This window comes from Siphateles boraxobius, unplaced genomic scaffold (assembly GCF_051911475.1).
Source record: "Siphateles boraxobius isolate OS27281-9 unplaced genomic scaffold, OSU_SipBor_1 55, whole genome shotgun sequence".
Taxonomy (NCBI): Eukaryota; Metazoa; Chordata; class Actinopteri; order Cypriniformes; family Leuciscidae; genus Siphateles; species Siphateles boraxobius.
Genome location: NW_027509181.1, coordinates 5552004 through 5570021, shown reverse-complemented (window position 1 = coordinate 5570021; position 18018 = coordinate 5552004). Strand labels below are relative to the sequence as shown.

The 18018-nt window shown below is 36.7% G+C and overlaps 2 protein-coding genes across 3 annotated transcripts in view; one reads left to right on the top strand and one right to left on the bottom strand.

Moving 5' to 3' along the window:
• The window catches only part of waplb (WAPL cohesin release factor b), an 81224-nt gene extending 78043 nt beyond the window's left edge, over positions 1 to 3181 (top strand). For both annotated transcript variants that reach the window (XM_077205904.1, XM_077205905.1), the window contains exon 20: positions 1372 to 3181. In XM_077205904.1, coding sequence (XP_077062019.1) covers positions 1372 to 1437 — 66 coding nt within the window. In that variant the 3' untranslated portion in view covers positions 1438 to 3181. The remainder of the gene's footprint in view (positions 1 to 1371) is intronic.
• A 252-nt stretch (positions 3182 to 3433) lies between these two features.
• Positions 3434 to 4054, bottom strand: atoh1c (atonal bHLH transcription factor 1c). The gene has a single exon (XM_077205753.1). The coding sequence runs from the start codon at positions 4052 to 4054 to the stop codon at positions 3434 to 3436; it is 621 nt and encodes a 206-aa protein (XP_077061868.1).
• Positions 4055 to 18018: the final 13964 nt, after the last annotated feature.

Genomic DNA, 18018 nt, shown 5'->3' with positions numbered 1-18018 from the left:
AAAAAATTTTAATGTCATTGCTATCATGTTAAAAGAGTGCTGAAGGGATGACACAATTTTGTAGGCCAACCCGGAAGTCACAATCACCCTGGTACCCTGGTTTGGGTTTTTGCTGTGATTTAGTAGTACATTAGTACATAGTGTGATTTAGTTCAGACATTTAACCAAAGACCCATTGACTTTGGGACAGTGGAACCAGAAGGTCAAAAATGCCAAATCATTCCTGCTGTGCTCTATTGTATCATTTTGAAATGATAATCAGCATATCTAAAATATAAGTATGGTAACATTGTATAATATGGTTCCATTTGTTAACATTAGTTAATGTATGAACTAACAATGAGCAATACATTTGCTACAGTATTTCTTAATCTTTGTTAATGTTAGTTAATAAAAATAGTGTTTATTGTTTGTTCATGTTAGTTCAGTGCTTTTACTAATGTTAACAAATACAACTTTTGATTTTAATATTGTATTAGTAAATGTTGAAATTAAAATGAACTAAGATTAATTAATGCTGTAGAAGTATTGTTCATTCTTAGTTCATATTAACTCGTCAACTAATGTTAACTAATGAAACCTTATTGTAAAGTGTTACTTTAAGTGCAAATAATGACTTCATTATAAAAGAGCAATGAAGAATTTGTTGCAAGTTTTTTTTTTTTTTTACATTTTGTGCTTTGACACAATGTCAATAAACATGTACTTAAATATTTTTTTCGATCTTTTTTCAGAACTTTTTATAATATTTTAGAATATTTTTTCAGAACTTTTACATGTGACATTACACTTTATAGCCCTTGTTATGCTTGCTACATGTATTTACTATAGTAATAACAGTAAAAAATGTGTAATTATATGCAACCAACTGCAGTCGTGTCTACACCAGACATGAGTAACGCTGTCTACACTGGATGCAGAGCCGTGTGGCACGACATAAAACAGCAAATTCCAGACAGTAATCTGATGTCCTATTCTATTTCTAAAGTACTCCAATCGCTTGCCGTACTTTGGAGTTGCTTTGTCACGTATACTGTAGACAAGACATGACAACTGTCACTTTTGGTGAAGAGACGGAGTAGATGTTGTTAATATTACTCAGTGCTTATTTGTGCAAGTACACTTGAACAAGGCCACATTAAAATAAAGTGTGATCTATCAGAGAAATTTCTCTTGATAACTGTCTGAGTGGGTAAATTGAACCGCTATAATCTGAGAGTGGCCAAATATCGACTGATTAATCGATATATCATTAAAAAGTATGCAAAGCATGCTGTGATATTAATACTAATGTTCTGCCTCATTCAGTAAAGAAAAGTAAAAAAAGTTATACTTATTGACTGACCAATTGTGTCTTTGCGTCCTTTACAGTGTGATGTGGGCACCACAGGGCAGAAGTCTATCTCCAGGGTCATTGATTATCTGGAACACTGCTAGTGTTTTCTATGGAGCTCCACGCACAGACCTCAGCACACCCCTGCCCAACCTGACACACCTGGAAAACAACCCACCGTCATCATCCACCAGTACCTTCCTCATTCAGACTGTAAAGAATGAAGTTTAAAGCACATCACACACGGAACTCTATTAAAAGGAGCTGTTTTGATTGAGTTTGTCACAAGTTGTTCATCCGTTTCGTCTTCAAATGTTTTCGTCACGGCATAATTGTGTTTCTCACATCACAACCCTCCTTTATTTGCCGTCTAATGATCAGTCTGGTTGGAAGTTCATTTTCATTGGCAGAAATAGAGTAGCTTTGATAAAACTTGTCAAAGGATGTCTTCCCCTCTGTTTGTTTAATTCCACTTTCAAGTCTGTAAATTCAAGAGCTCTCAACACTGACCTGACCGATTGGAGGGTGAATCCAAAACAGCATTCACAATTCTGGTCCTCTTTGAAATGCCGTGAAGACATGCCCTCCTGGTTCAAATCCATTCTCTTCACTTCAGGATGTGCTCCCTTTGTGTTGCAAAAATTCGTTTTTAATCGATAGCGCTGTCAAAGGTCTGCGAATGAATAAATTACATCACTTTCCATTTCGCGAGGGCATGAAAGGGACAAAGCGTTTTTGGAATGTTTTAGTAGTCATGACTCATAACCATATAGTCCAAATGCCATAACATTAACTGTGAACTTAACCCTGATTTCCAAACATTATAAGGCTCAAAATCAACTGTAAAACTCATTAATATCATACAACACAACAGCTTGGCTGCATGAGAGAGATGATTTGGGTTTGCGTCATGGCTACATGGTAAACCCAGGTTCTGTGAAAATTCTTGTGCATGCGCTGCTACTGTGGTTTGGTTAGAGCCAAAGTTGCTGTGAGAATAGACGTTAAACGCAGTTTTACAGAACACTGGTTACCATCTAGCAATGGCCATGATGCCTAACAACTAAACTGAGCCACGCAGCAAAATTTCATCCCACATTTCACTAGTTTGTGTCATAAAAGCTGAAATTGTCCATCATTTTTTATGAAGGATTGATTGATTGTTTATTATTTTTTAATAGATTGAATTTAGCACTTGACGTCTCTTTGATAAAGCCAGTACAATTTTGACCCAAACCGTTCTCATCTTAAGTTTGTTTTCAGAAGCTCTCCATTGTTTGTTTGCCTCTCAAGTGATCGCCCTCAACAGTAAGCTTTACGGAGGCTCATTTTAATGTCAGATGCTCAAGACGTTTTGCTGCCATTGTCAGCCCTTTCATGGGCGTTTCGTTTTTAATGCACATTGCTTGGCAAAGGCAAATCTAGGGCCATTTGTTCCCCTCTCTCTCTGATAACTGTTTTAATTTGACACTGTTACACGAAACTCTATGAGCAGTGAGTATTTTGTGGGTAGTCAGTGTCGAATTCTGGGCACCGTCCTGCAGTGTTAGTGAGCTCCAAACATCACCACGGGATGAATTCACACAGCGGGGTGGGGGGTGGGGGGGCTAAATGAAGCAACCTGAACTGTAAATACTCGTGTAAATATTGACTGTTGGAGAACTAGATAGACTACTTTTCTGAATTCAATTGTTTTATTTTATACCGCGTTTTTCTCAGTTGTGTTCTTTGAGGTAAGCCTTATCGAAAAGCCAACTGCAGGAACATGAAATTTGTACCAATTTCAAAATAATGTCTTTGGTTACTTGTATATAATTTTAACGCAAATAAAAATTGCTACTTTCAGTACTTTTTACATGTCGTTTTTGGTGTCTGATTGGCATATTACGATTAGGCAAAATATCATTATTACTATTGGTACTAAATCCACTATTTAACAAATGTATTGTGAACTCAAAGAGCAAAAGACAAACTTTTTCCTCTGAAAATATTTATTTGTACAGCATAAAAGGAGAAATATTTCATTAATTACAGAATATTTATATTTTACTACAAAATGTCCAACAAAATGTTTAATGCAAATCAAAAACTCAGAGAATGTTATTTTGCTCCATTGCTCCTCTCCAGATAGTGAGAGTCCACTATGAGCTCCGGTGTTTTGGGATCACAGCAAGTGGGCCGCCTGAGATTCCCAGCATATGATCTTATCCTACAGGCAGGAACAGTTTTCTGCTCTGGTTTGGTCTCTTCAGTGTCCGTTGAACCCTTCACAATCACCTGATCCTGCATGGCCATGGTTAACGCTGGGAAACTGAATTCCCGGTCGCAGTCTCTTTCCTCCAGCAGCTCGCTCAGAGTACTGATGTAGATCTGCGCCATCTGAAGCGTCTCAGACTTGGAAAGCTTCCTGTCGCTCTCCACGTTAGGAATGACGCTCCTCAGGCGGTCGAAGGCCACATTCAAGCCCAGCATCCTCCTCCTCTCACGGGCGTTAGCAGCCAGGCGGCGACGTCTCCGGGCTCGGGCGATCGCGCTCTGATCTTCGTCGGGATATGCGAGTCCGGACAGCCGGAGTTGGACGAGAGCGCACGGGTCACAGCTCGCCCTCCCCTGATCCCTCTCCTCCCTCCAGCCCACTGCTGTTTCGGGATGTGGGTCAGAACGGGCTTTCTCTGCCTCTTTCCAAATGAGCTGCGCGTAAGAGCCGTCTGGACGGGGCATACTGAACACTTGAGGATGAACTGTGTCTCCAGAGCACACAAGAGCTGTATTTATTGAGGAGAGGCCCCACGTAATGAGAGGCGGGTGTGCGAGGGTCGTGTGTGCTGAGAAATGAATAGAAATGAGTCTCTTTGATAATGACCACAGGGAGTCTATTAACCCAGTTCATCAAAAGTGGATTAGATGCGTGCGAGTGATCTCTGACGGGCCTCCTGACACTGAGGTAAGCAGATAACTGCTGCTTAACAGCTACACAAATATCAATAAACAAATGCACTTGTTATATACCACCGCCTCATTTTTATTTAGATTTCCACATTTTAGTACAGCCTTCAAAACTAAAACAACAAATGAAACTTGCCGGGTGCTTTTTTTCACAGTTCAGTCTGACGCATATATTTAAAAAAAGTAAATCATTTTAAAGTAAAACAATCTTTTAGCTTAAGAGGTTTTTAGGATCATTAGAAACCCAAACGGGTTTCTGAATCTACTGGCACTTTTGACTCCCAAATAATAAAAAAAAATCAACACCTATAAATTTCAATTAATTCCTCTGAATTTTAACCATTACAGTCCATAATACATATAAAACTGAGATTATATCTAAGATTAAGATTTTAAAACTAACATGTTTTTTTATAAAAAATATGTATATATACATTGACAGTTACTTTCAAGATTTGTTCATTTTATAAAAACTGATATTAAAGAGTAATTTAAAATTACGGGATTTTATGATTTTCTTTATGCCATGGAACATTTTGACGCTTTTTTTCATATATGCCAAAGATAAAATATTTATCTTGTATGAAAAATATTGTAATTTGAATGTGTAAATAATCTCTACTGAAGTGTTAAAATAATTTTTGCAAATAAAAATTGATAAATTAAAATAAATCATGGGTGCGGTAATGAAAGTTTGTTGCTAAGGTCACAATGTAACAACGTGTTAATAATGTAACCGTAACAATAATGAAAACAGTAGAGGTATTGCAGTAAAGACTGGGTCAAACTGATTTTCTTGTTTCAAAAACTAATACATTTATGAACAACTACTGTAACAACAAACTAATTTAAGGCCTTCAGTATTTAGTTTTGACCTCTTGTTTCTTTTGTTTATCCTCCACTGTCTTTTCTGATTTTAAGCCGTTAAACTATGGGAAAGTTTTCAGTGATCCAGTATTTATTCACAATTTATTCAAACAAACCAATTCATTCAAACATCAGTCCAAAACAGCGCTATAATGTAAAGAAGACCAGAGAATCTCGAGATGTCGGAGAGAATAGAGCCGTGCATTGCGTTTTCCATTCCAGTGTGTGCTTTGCTTTAAAACACGAGCTCTGTCCTATTCTGTGATTGTTTCTGAAGAGCACAATTTTGGTGACGTATACATTGTTCGTACAGTAAGCTCGTGAGAGTCTGATGGATACACAAACAACAGTGTGTACGCTCTGGCACACTGATCGCACGTTGCATTATGTACAGAGAAATTTCAGCAGATTTGCGTTGTTTCCACTCACAGTCGGAATAATGTTTGATTTGTCATGTGTACGTTGCTGTTTAGTAATCGTAGGTTTATGCAGTCAGGTCGAGGCGGTTGATTTGGAAGTTTTATCACAGCTTGACTCTTCTAAAATGAAAACAAGCTATTTGTTGCAGTGCACACAGGCTATATATACACTGTGAATTCCGTTTTTTTTTCTCATGGGTGCTATGGTGTGCATACATTTATTATATTATATAATGATATGGACTCATTAAATTTGGTGCCCTTTTGGAGTCTCCAAGGGTCCATGAAGCTCGTGTAACGGAAGCCAGCTAGTAGTTGCTGTGCGAGTAAACCTCACTCCTCTGATCTCAATAGGCGCTCTGGCAACAGATGCTAGAGGTGCTTTAGCTTTAGGTGCAGATGCTTTAGCCTCCTTGTTAGAGCGCCTGACTCTCATGCCGGAGACCCGGGTTCGAGGCCCGCTTGGAGCGGGTCGAGTGGGACCCGGGTGAAGGGGGGTTACATTGGTGCCGTGACCCGGATCGGAGTGAGGTTTAGAGGGGTGAGTGTAACGGAGGCCAGCTAGTAGTTGCTGTGCGAGTAAACCTCACTCCTCTGATCTCAATAGGCGCTCTGGCGACAGATGCTAGAGGCTGCAGTCTTTAGCCTCCTTGTTAGAGCGCCTGACTCTCATGCCGGAGACCCGGGTTTGAGGCCCGCTCGGAGCGGGTCGAGTGGGACCCGGGAGAAGGGGGGTTACACTTGTGGAAAATAGTTTTGTGAGAATCGCCCTTCAATCTTATTCTTTAAATGATGACCAAATGAATGTGTTAAACAAGATAAATGAATGTTACGACCGCAGCCGTAACACAAGTGAAGACATCACAACACAGCTCGTTCCATAGGATTTATTACAAGAAGTGATGTCGACATAACCATAGGAAAATAACCCGAAGTTAAAGCATAAGAGCACACAGGACCACGCCGAACCTCCTCGCCCGCCGAACAGATTTGGCCGATTGAACTTCTTATACCAAACGTAGCCTACATGATTCACAGGTGCCGGCCATCAGTCCCTAATAAAGAAAAACACAAACAAGAACACTCGCCCCCTAGAGGACAAACAAATCATAACATAGAACAAATGACATACATGCACATGCAACAATGACGTATATGCTTAGTTTCACAAGTGTGACAAAAAAAGTGATTAATCCGATTAAAAATGAATCGATTGACAGTGCTGTCAATCGATTCATTTTTAATCGGATTAATCACTTTTTTTGCATGAATGTGTGTATGCTTAGTTTCACAAGTGTGCGATTAATCGCACACTTGTGAAACTAAGCATACGTCATTTATCTTGTTTAACACATCAATTTGGTCATCATTCGCTATAGTAAACATTAAGATTGAAGGGCGATTCTCAAAAAACTATTTTCTGCAAGCTTCATGGACCCTTGGAGACTCCAAAGGGCACCAAATATAATTAGTAACACATATAACACACACACACACCACTGTCACTATGGAGGCTGTATTATCACTTCTATGTTCTTTTTTTTAATGGTTTTATCTATTTTTTTTCAAAGGACACTTGCTTTAATATTTTCCATGTAACTCAATAACATTCATACATTTTACAATCACACCTGGAATTACAAGAGCAATGATGCTAACAATGCACATTTACAATCAGCTCAAAACAAATAAAACAAATTGTTTAATTCTATTACTCCTTAATACTAGCTAGTTCACAATAAATAAACTTGGTTATTGTTTATATAATGACTTTTGCAATAATACATGCGTGATAGTGGTTTAATTTAAAGCCTTTGTCTGTTCATACTGTATAATCTGCTCATTGTGCATGAAATATTCTCAGGCAATAAAGTGCAGTTCATAAAGGTTTAATTGACAGGCGACATCTACAGCAATAACTCTAATCCAATTACGCAGAGAACACACACACACTCCACGTACTGCAATATTCAAGAGCAACAAAAGAAGATTCAGTTTGCTTAAGGAGGGGGCTATTCATGCCCAGGCTGTGTTTTGGCTGGGTAGGTCTTGGCACACTTCACATATTAAAGCTAATGAAGCGCCTCATTGAGGCGAGGACGCGGGCTGAGATCAAACCAGCGTTGGGTGGGTGCATTCAGGGGAACCCCACGTAGAGGGTAAATTGGGGTGGATTCACGCCTGTCAGAGCGAAACCAGCCCGAATGAAACAGAATTTTCATTGAGGGGATTAGTGACGGGATGAATCGATGGTTGCGGCTTCTTTTCACATGGTGCCAAGGAAGCCACATTTTGCAGCGCGCACGAGCCAAAACCCTGAGCTGCCCATATTGCTGCAAAGTGACACTTGTCACAATTCATTAAATCTTAGCATACACCCTGACATGCACTGGATATTTATGCCAACAAATATCCTGTCGTGCAGGGTTCTTTTTTATTTTATTTTATTATTTTTTTTTCAGTGCAATGCAAAAGTATAAAAGTCATCCTACACAGTTTTGGATTTCCAAGGTTTTGGAGAGCATATAAGAGGATAATTTTCACAAAATGTCTGAAGGAGGACTTTGACTGAAAACGCGTTTTATATGAATGCACTTTTTCTGTTTATTCAATGCCAAACATTCCATTTTTTTTCTGACTGAAGCGCAAGTTTTATTGTGTTAGCATGCAAATGCCTTCATTGCAGAAAGACCGAAAAATATGACAACATTTATTCCGTTCTCTCTCTCTACGTGCTAAACATTCATTTTCCAGCAACAAGTCTCTCTTCAACCCTGAAAATGAAAAAAAATGTCTACTGTAACTGCAGTTCTGCATTTCTTTTATGTAAATCTGCTGGTAAATACAAAATTGGCCCCAATGTGCAGCTAAATATCAGCTTTCTCTTTTAGCTAACGTGTGTGTGTGTGTATATATATACATATACATATATATATATATATATATATATATATATATATACATACATACATACATACATACATACATTATATATATATATATATATACATATACATATATATATATATACATATAGGCTATATATATGTATATGTTTGTGTGTGTGTATATGTATATATGGGTATGTGAGTGTATTTTTTTATTTTTTGCTTGTTTATTTAATTTTTATATTTAGATGTGTGTGCGTGCGTGTGTGTGTGTGTGCGTGCGTGTGTGTGTGTGTGTGTGTGTGTGTGTGTGTGTGTGTGTGTAAATATGTATATATGGGTGTGTGAGTGTATTTTTTTCTTTTTTTGCAAACAAACAAATAGAAAGACAGGAAAAAAATTGAGACAACATAAATTATGCATAAATACATGCAACTGAACCAAACCGCGTCCTAACCCTATAGTTATGTAGAGAATTAATATTACTTAGTTCTTACATGTATAGTTGCAATGTAACAACCTTAAAGTGTAACCAAACATTTTTAGATTAGTATGTTTTCACAAATTTCAGTTTTTTAGTGGGCTCTTAAAAAGCGTGTGATTTTCTCTACAAGGAGCTCCAATTTACAGCAACCAGTCATTGTGTTCAGTTATACATATTTATACCATGTGGCTCTTTGATGGATTTTGATTAGTTGACAGATGTTCTAAAGTGTGCAAGTGTTTTTCAGCAAATGCACAGCTAAAATGATTCTAGACGGCTAGACTGATTTACAGTTACATATTACTTCACACAAATTATTTCAGTTGTTTCAAAGACCCTTGCATCATATCACACCAAAGAACCAAAGACCGCAGATGCATTCAAGTAAATATAACAAGCAGAAAGATAAAATGAAAATAAATACTGAGCTGCTATTTGAAAATTCTCAGAAGCAAGGTGATAAAAAATGATTCGAAAAAAACAAAACAAAAAAGGGTACAAGACTTTAATAATGGATAGAACTACAGAAATTAAAAACAGCTTTAACTTGTCCATGCTGGCAAGCAGGATAGTCAACAGTTCTTTCCCTCCACATCATGCATTAAAGTGGTTTAATGCACACTTATCCGTGGATTATACCATATTATATCATTCAGTGTCCTATTGTCAGTTATTCCTATTTGGGCCATTCTACAGAATTGGTTCAACGTCAGAGTTGGAAAAGTCTTGAGAAAAATATATTTTTTTAACAAATTTTGTATGTACGCAAATTGTATAATATCCAAGGTACATATTTCTAGTAATTGTGCAGTTAATTATCATATTGTATTTTCATAAAGTTTTGGAATATTTTTCCTCTCCCCAAATTGTTCACTACCGAAACACAATAATAAATAATTTATTAAGAAGGCTTATATTGGCCTATTCATTTTTTGTTTACATCTACCTTGTAAATATTTTTTTTTTTTTGCTATTTAAAAAAAAACGTTTTCACAGTTAAATCAATAACAATTACAATTTTAACTATTTCTAGTGTAATTTATAAGATTTGTTTGTATTTTGAATCCATGCAATCTTTCTTTGTAAAAGGCATTAAGTTAATCATACTGATTTCAAAGTTAAGGATTCATTGGTTTGAATATACATTGAACCAAACACTATGTTAACAACTTAGTTGATAATTCAATATGTTTTATTTTAGACAAAACATGCATGTGTCGGTCGTGACGGCACATTTTCGCTAGTGACAGTAATGTTTTGGTAGCGATCACATTACAGAATCTTACCTCGCATACTAAAACATTACTAAAACATACTAAGGTACTAATGATTTGCATAACTACTAACATTGTGTTTATTTCCCCCAAATAAATAATTATGTGTTCCGTTTTGTCACTACCAAAACAATGATGACATGTTTCGGTCATGACTTTTTCGGTAGTGACAATTTAAGATACTTTTGAGTCTATTTTTTAAAGATGATAACCAGCACAAGGTTGCCAAGTACAGTTCTGAACAATTGTACACAAAAATCTAATTGTTATTGAATAACACTAAAAAAAAAAAAAACATGTCACAATCAAAACTTCACAAGTTTTGGTAGTGACAAATTTTAGATACCTTTGAGCCTAGTTCAAAGATGATAGCCAGCACAAGGTTACCTAGCACAGTTCTGATCAGTTGTACACACATAAACACACAGATTTTCAAACTTTTGAACACATTCCCCCAACATGATGATACCCATCTATAATGAAATAGAGGCTATATGAGAGAGGGACACAGGAATATTTGCTGATCAAAAATGTAGGGGTGTAGTTAAAATCTCAAAACACACACCTTTTCGGTAGTGACATTAAAATGCGGGACACATTTTTTTAACATAGTTTCATCATTTAAAAATAAAATAAATGTTTTTTTTTTTTTTTGTGGTTGTTGTTGTTTACTTCACTTTTTAAAAGAAATCAAAGATATTTTTAAAAACAACAATGAAAAAAAAAATGTCAATATGATTTTCACAAGTTGAAATTTAGGGGTTAGGGTTTGGGACAGCCCCTCCCAATTGAAAGTACCCAATAAATGATGACTTTATAAATATTAAGCTTACTGATATTTTAAATATTATTGTGGGATTCAAAAGATAATATAAGGATCTTTGTAAACATCTAAAATTTGAATACTTAAATGCTTTTTACACGTGTTTTTTGTTTGTGGGACAGCAGTTTTTTTTTACCAATTCTATTGAATGGCCCATTTATAACTATTTAGTCCAAAAGCAATAGGACTTTTCTGAGCCTGGGTTGCTATTCTCTCTGGTTTGATTTATATTTTAAATGGGTCCTATTATGTTTTTTTACATTTTCAAATTTCTTTAGTGTGTAATGTTGCTGTTTGAGCATGAAAAATGTCTGCAAAGTTACAAAGCACAAAGTCCACTCCAAAGGCAGTTATGCTACGTTCACGGCAAGTCATAATTACCATAAATAAAGCTCCGTATGCTTTCGAATCGCTCTCGCTGTACTTTGATGTCATACACAGATCGGTCTGCACAACGCCGCTTCAAGTCGAACACACTTTAAATCTGCAGTGGTCAGGTGATACAAGTCATAGCTCTCAGAAAAATGTGTAATTACATGCTGTAATTACATGTTCTACAAGCATGTGAAGGCTTTTTACAGTTCAGAATCGTTAAGTAATTACGATATGGCGTAAATTCCCTTTACGCCATTCTCTTTCTCTTTATTCTCTATATTAGTAAGTGTTTCTAAACTCTTGGCTAGATTGTATAGTCTTGAGTTTTCTTCAGGGAACGTACACGTTACAACGTTACTCATTCAAACAATCCCGATCTATATGCAAAATAAAGGGTCAAGACCTGGTCAAGTTGCTTCACATTTCCGAAACGCACTCAAAGCGGTTGACCAATCAAAACACACAGGTCCAACCAACCAATCAGATTACATTGTGCTTTTCGGAAAAAGGGGCAGACCTAAACAGAGCATTACTAACAGACTGGGAAGAGAGGTGATGCAGCAATGTAAAACTTGAAAAATAATGTTTTTTTGAAAAATCAAGCATGAAAAGCTATTCTAGTAGAGCACAAAAACAAAATCAAGACTTTGAAAAAGGGCATAATAGGTCCCCTTTAATATCCCACTTGTCTTCCCGCAATTCATCACGCTTGTCTCTTTCCTTCCTGAATTGTTAAGGGGCCACCTCTCTCTCGCTCTGTCTTTGATGATTTTGGCATCCCTCATTTGTTCCTGCACTAAACATCTGGACATCTTGGGAATTGTACCAACAGCAAAATTCTGAGTGTTTCTAAAAAGTGGGCGGATGAGAGAGAGTGCTGGGACATGCCAGAAGCACTGACCCCTGACCTATGCACTCTTTGGGTCATCTGCTTCTCCCCTAACCCCTCATTTGTTTCATTTCACACTGCTGGGCACTGCAAGCGTGTGTGTGTCCAGAGCTCCATGCGGCCTAATTACCAGGCATCGATTAGCCTGATCGCTGGTGTGTGTGTGTCTGTGCTCAGCATGAGAGTTCAATGAAGCCTGTGGAAGCCAGATCTTCTGTGTTAGGACAGAGAGAGTGAAAATCAGTGTTTTCATGTGAATAGTTGAGTGGATGTGTGTCTGGATGGAAACGCACACTCCACTGACATGCCAAATATCATCTCAACTCTTCAACTGAGATGGCAAATGTCAGCGGTGTTTTTTTCCCCCACTGGGGCAGATTCACACATGACCTTTACTTGTGTCTGGCTGATTGTTAGGAGCTGTGTTTTTCTTCATCCGTTTCACTTGCATTTATCAAAGTCACCCCAGTACTGTCATCCTCTTCTTCTGTTAAAGATAGTTACGTTTCATTCATTAAGTCTTCTCTTAGTGTTGATGTACACTGATTCAACTCACGGCTGGCTCTTTTACTCCCCAAACATATCATCATGCTGTCTGCACCATCCTAAAAGTGCTTTCCTCTGGGATTAGTCTTGCGTTAATTGACAGTTTATGTGTGTGCTCTTAAAACGAGATATTTTTCAATTGTTCCCTTGTTCCCTGCAAGTTTAGGTTCAGCAAAGAACTCTAAAAAGCAACTAATTCTTTGGAGAAAAGAAAAATTGGTCCCACTTTATATTGTCTGAAGCTCATGTACCAACATTTAAATGAATCATGTAATACAATGCTAAACACTGAAGTTTGTGTACACACAACCAAATACATTTTGACATTGTCTTTCTATTTAAAAAATACATGCATGCATTTTACATCACACACACACACACACACACACACACACACACACACACACACACACACACACACACACACACACACACACACACACACACACACACACACGACGTACAAGTTTCAATAGAATTGACATGCTTAAAGTATATTCTAGTTTACCATAAATGATTGTAAGTACATTCAACAGTAAACTTTAACCATAAGACAATAGACAGTCATAATTATGAAATTACATAAAATTAAGTCCTACTTAATGGGAGTAAAAAAGCACTTTTAATATGCACTATTAATATACAAACTTACTTTTATTATGGTTTTATAAACCATAATACATCTAAATAAACAACATGCAAATAAGTGTCCAAAAAACATTACACTTAGAGTAACACAGCACTCTCTCTCTCTCTCTCTCTCTCTCTCTCTCTCTATCTCTATCTCTATCTCTATCTCTATCTCTATCTCTATCTCTATCTCTATCTCTATCTCTCTCTCTCTCTCTCTCTCTCTCTCTCTCTCTCTCTCTCTCTCTCTCTCTCTCTCTCTCTCTCTCTCTCTCTCTCTCTCTCTCTCTCTCTCTCTTCTGAAAGTTGAGATGGTAATAATTTCAGGCGTCATGATATTTCCTTCTTTTTAAGGGCACAAACAAAGCACCTGTAGCCAGCACTATAAAATTCACAAACACACACCACTATCACTGAAGCGGCTGCATAGGGCTGTGCCTATGAGAGCAATTGTTTTTAAAGATCGTCTTTATTGTTTTTTATCCACTCTGACAGTCTATTTCAGTCTATTTTATTTGTCTTCTCTAGCAATCTGCACCATCTTGAGACACCAGTTGAAAATAATTGTGTTTATATCAGATCACATCAAACCTGATATTATATATAAATTAATAAAATAAAATAGCTTTTTTTTACAAGTATACATTTGTTAAATATCCGTAATAACTGTGTGTAAAGTATCATATGTATCTGATTGACACAGATTCACTGATGATATCCAGAAATAACATGATAAATGTTTTAAAGAGACTTTGAAAGAATCTGTCTGGAGTGTCAAAATATGATGTTTGAATGTCACCGAGGGGGATATTTGCTCTGATATGACTGTGATTATGTCTTCTGTATAATCGGATACCTTTCAATGTCGTACAAAATAGCCAGTATTTACAATGCGAGACTTTGATATGTTAGGCATTGAAAAGCATAAAGAGATGTGTCTGGATATAAGCTTCCTTTGAATCTCAAATTCACAAAGAAAAATCAAGGCCAGTTTAGAAAGGAAAATCTGCTACAGAATATTATATATGTATGAGAGCTAGACAAAGACAGCATGATTATTATAAAGGTTTCATAACAACAATGTTAATTTGAAGGAATAGTTCACACAGGGCTATTTCCATACAATGAAAGCTAGTAATGACCAAGGACTGTCCAGTAAAAAAAAAGAAAGAAAAGAAGCCGTTATTAAAGTATTGAATCCAATCAAGGGGTACATTTTTGGCTAGTCATTTTCAGAAAATTTGTGATTCGTAACTTAGAAAACAAATCAAAACTTGAAGATTGACTGAAATGTATATAAAAGTGTACAGAGGTCAGTTTTGATTACTCTAAGGGAACACGGTTCAAACAGTTTATATTAGGCAACATTGTTTTGATAAATGAACAGTATTTTCTTGAAAAATGTATTTGTTTTCTCCTGTTGATGTATGATTCATTGTATATCATAAGTGCTGAGGCTATAAAAATATCTTTTGCACCCATATTACAATTATGTGTTATGTCTTAAGCCTTTAGCTAAACTTAACTAACCACACTTTACACAAACGTTGTCACAGTGGCTAAAAGTCCAGTGCCCATATAATGGTAATAAATAATTAATAGTAAACGCATGTAAACATTTACGGTAACACTTTACAATAAGGTTTCATTAGTTAACTACATTAGTTAACATGAACAAATAATGAACTGCATTTCAACAGCGTTGATTAATCTTTGTTAAAGTTAATTTCAACGTTTACTAACACATTATTAAAATCAAAAGTTGTTTTTGTCAACATTAGTTTATGCACTGTGAAGTAACGAACAAACAATAAACAGCTGTATTTTCATTAACTAACAATAAAAAAGATTAACACATACATTACGAATGTATTCATGGTTAGTTCTTGTTAGTTAATACATAAACTAGTCTTAATAAATGAAACCTTAAAGTGTTACCACATTTACAAATGCTGAATTTTTTTAACTTTAGATGCAAAAACATGAACAAATAATTGTGATAAAGTGTATAAATAAAGTGATTTTGTAATAAAAAAAAAAAAAGATTTTTATATTTCTCTCGAAAGCAGTAGTGAAGCAGCTAGTCTAGTTGGTCAAGCTTATGTTGAGAACGGAGATATTGGTGTTTGCTATATTTGGATGAAATGCATGAGGATTTCTTATTTATTATTGGCATAATTTCATGCAGATTTAAGTTCTGAAAATGACACTCCCCTGCCTGGATTTGTTTTATTAACTCAATTTAATGAGTGTCGGTATCTGACTACTGGGTTTGAGAGCTATATTATCCAAAGGAGCTAGTCTATAAAATTAAAAAAAATAATAAAAAAATTCCAGCAAAGATGTGGTCATGTTTACTGTTGCTCTGAAATTTTTACAGGCATTTTCATGGGAATCGGCTTAACGAAGAAACTCTGGTGGCAAAGAATTTTGGGGGGAAAAAATTTACAGCAGCATCCAATCTGTGGGCAGAGATTCGTAACTTAGCAAACAAACAAAACTTGAAGATTGCCTGGAAGAGGCGCTCATTTCTCATTTCACAAACTTTAGCCACATTTCCACCCAAATTACCCGGAACAGTTTTGACCTAGGAACTTTTTTCCCCCAGACCTGTCGCTGTCTGCGTATCTATCGTGGTCTAAAGTACCATGAAGACTAGGCAAATTATTACGGTGACGTAGGACTGCGTGCTACTGTCCAGTTCCCGCTAGATTTAGTCCTCTCCTTCTGGGAATGAGGGTTAAATTAATACAATTTCGCCCTTCCAGTGCCCCAAGTAAGCCACCTAATCCCCTCGTACTTGGTTGGAGAAAGGACAGGGCGTAACGCAGAGATGTTCACAAGTCTTACAGCTAAAGTTGGAGTCAAGTCTGAAGACTTTCAGTTAGAGTCTGAGTCAAGTCTGAAGTCTTTATCACTAGAGTCGGAGTCCAGAGTCAAGTCATTTAATGCCTTATTGAAAAAAGTATCAGAATTAAAAATCCTATTTACAAAGTTGTTTTATATAGACAAAACTTAAGATCTTTAAAAAAAAAAAAAAACAGGGATACTTCTAAGATTCAGGCTGATTTTGTCTGCCTATACCTGTCTACATATATACTTTTACATGCATTTTTGTATTTAACTTGATATTTATATTCAAAGCTCAAACTTTATATGAAGATGAAAACTTAATTTTCACTAAACATAACTGAAATGTAAACTTTTTAACAAGCTTTATGCAAAAACAAAAGCTTAGAGATGCTCTCATATGGGTTTAGAAAAATGAGTAAATGGGAGCTTAGGCTTGTGGTTGGCCTCCATGCCTGAAAACCCTCTCAACTGGTACACTGGTTGCAGGTACTGCCAAGACTCTCATGCCCAAATGTAGTACAGCTTCCCCTACACAGGGAAACGCACTGTATTATATAATCAATATTGTGTTTCAATTTTTTTTTTTTTCACAAATCTGTTGAAACTTATCACTTGTCACTGCTTATGAGAACAGACTGTAGTCTTGGACTGAACTCTGACTCCAGTTGCATGAAATGGGCTGTCACCCCCATACATCCACGCATGGTTTTGTAAGTCCAGATGTCAACTATCACTGAAACTAGATTTGCTTCATTCTCTGCTGCTAGTTCACTTAACCTGTCTAAGTCACTGTGCTACAGCTTATTGGGCAGTATTTATCACCCACAACTGACAAAAATCTCCTAAAGTGTGGATTCTTCACCAAAGTTAGAAGATTGAAATCCTTGATGACCGAATCTGTGGATTTTTGCCTTGGATGAGTGTGGCTGCACAACTGCACTCCTCTTGTCTGTCTTAAGCCAGGTGCACTGCACGATTTTTGCCGTCTGAGACCAATTTTGCAAATCCTAAAAGATTCCTCTAATCCTAAACTGAAATCTGAAGTCTTTGATCGTTAGTTTGATATGTTCTGAGACAGCCGATTAATGACCGTTGCGATCAAATATGACCTCCGACGAAATTCTGGCAGGGTCAGAAGATTTGACACTCAGCCCTACAGTGTGATTTTTCCTACGATGACCATCAAATTGTCTTTGTTTTTCAAGAAAAGCCATGAACAAAATGAACATTAGAGATTTCTTTGTAGCCACCATTTCAATCCCGCGTAGAATGCAGCTCACATCACCGAAAGTTTTCTTGCGTATGTTCTATTTTTAACACGTCTTGATTGCTGTACATTCTGACATTAATGACAACCGAGAACTTACAGTGTGACATGGCTTACAGCGATGATCATGTTCGTACAGTCTGACAAGAAACAATTGTAAGGGACTATTATAAATTGCACAGTGTTTAACTTAACTTAGCCTGTACTGTTTTGTTTGTAATAAAGGTCCCACAGTTTCAAAAAGGCTCAAAACAAGCACAAGCACAAGAGCGAGTCTGAGCATGCAAGTAAGACGTGACCAGCGTGCTGACGTGATGAAAAAAGAACCACCTATGAACACCATCTCAGCATGCTTATGCCCAGACATGACAGCTTATGGCTGGACATCCTGCATGGTTACAGGTTTACATATTAAAAGTGCATA

What these genes read in the sequence shown, in the direction of transcription:
- atoh1c (XM_077205753.1), bottom strand. Translation starts at nt 4,054, where the DNA reads ATGCCCCGTCCAGACGGCTCTTACGCGCAGCTCATTTGGAAAGAGGCA.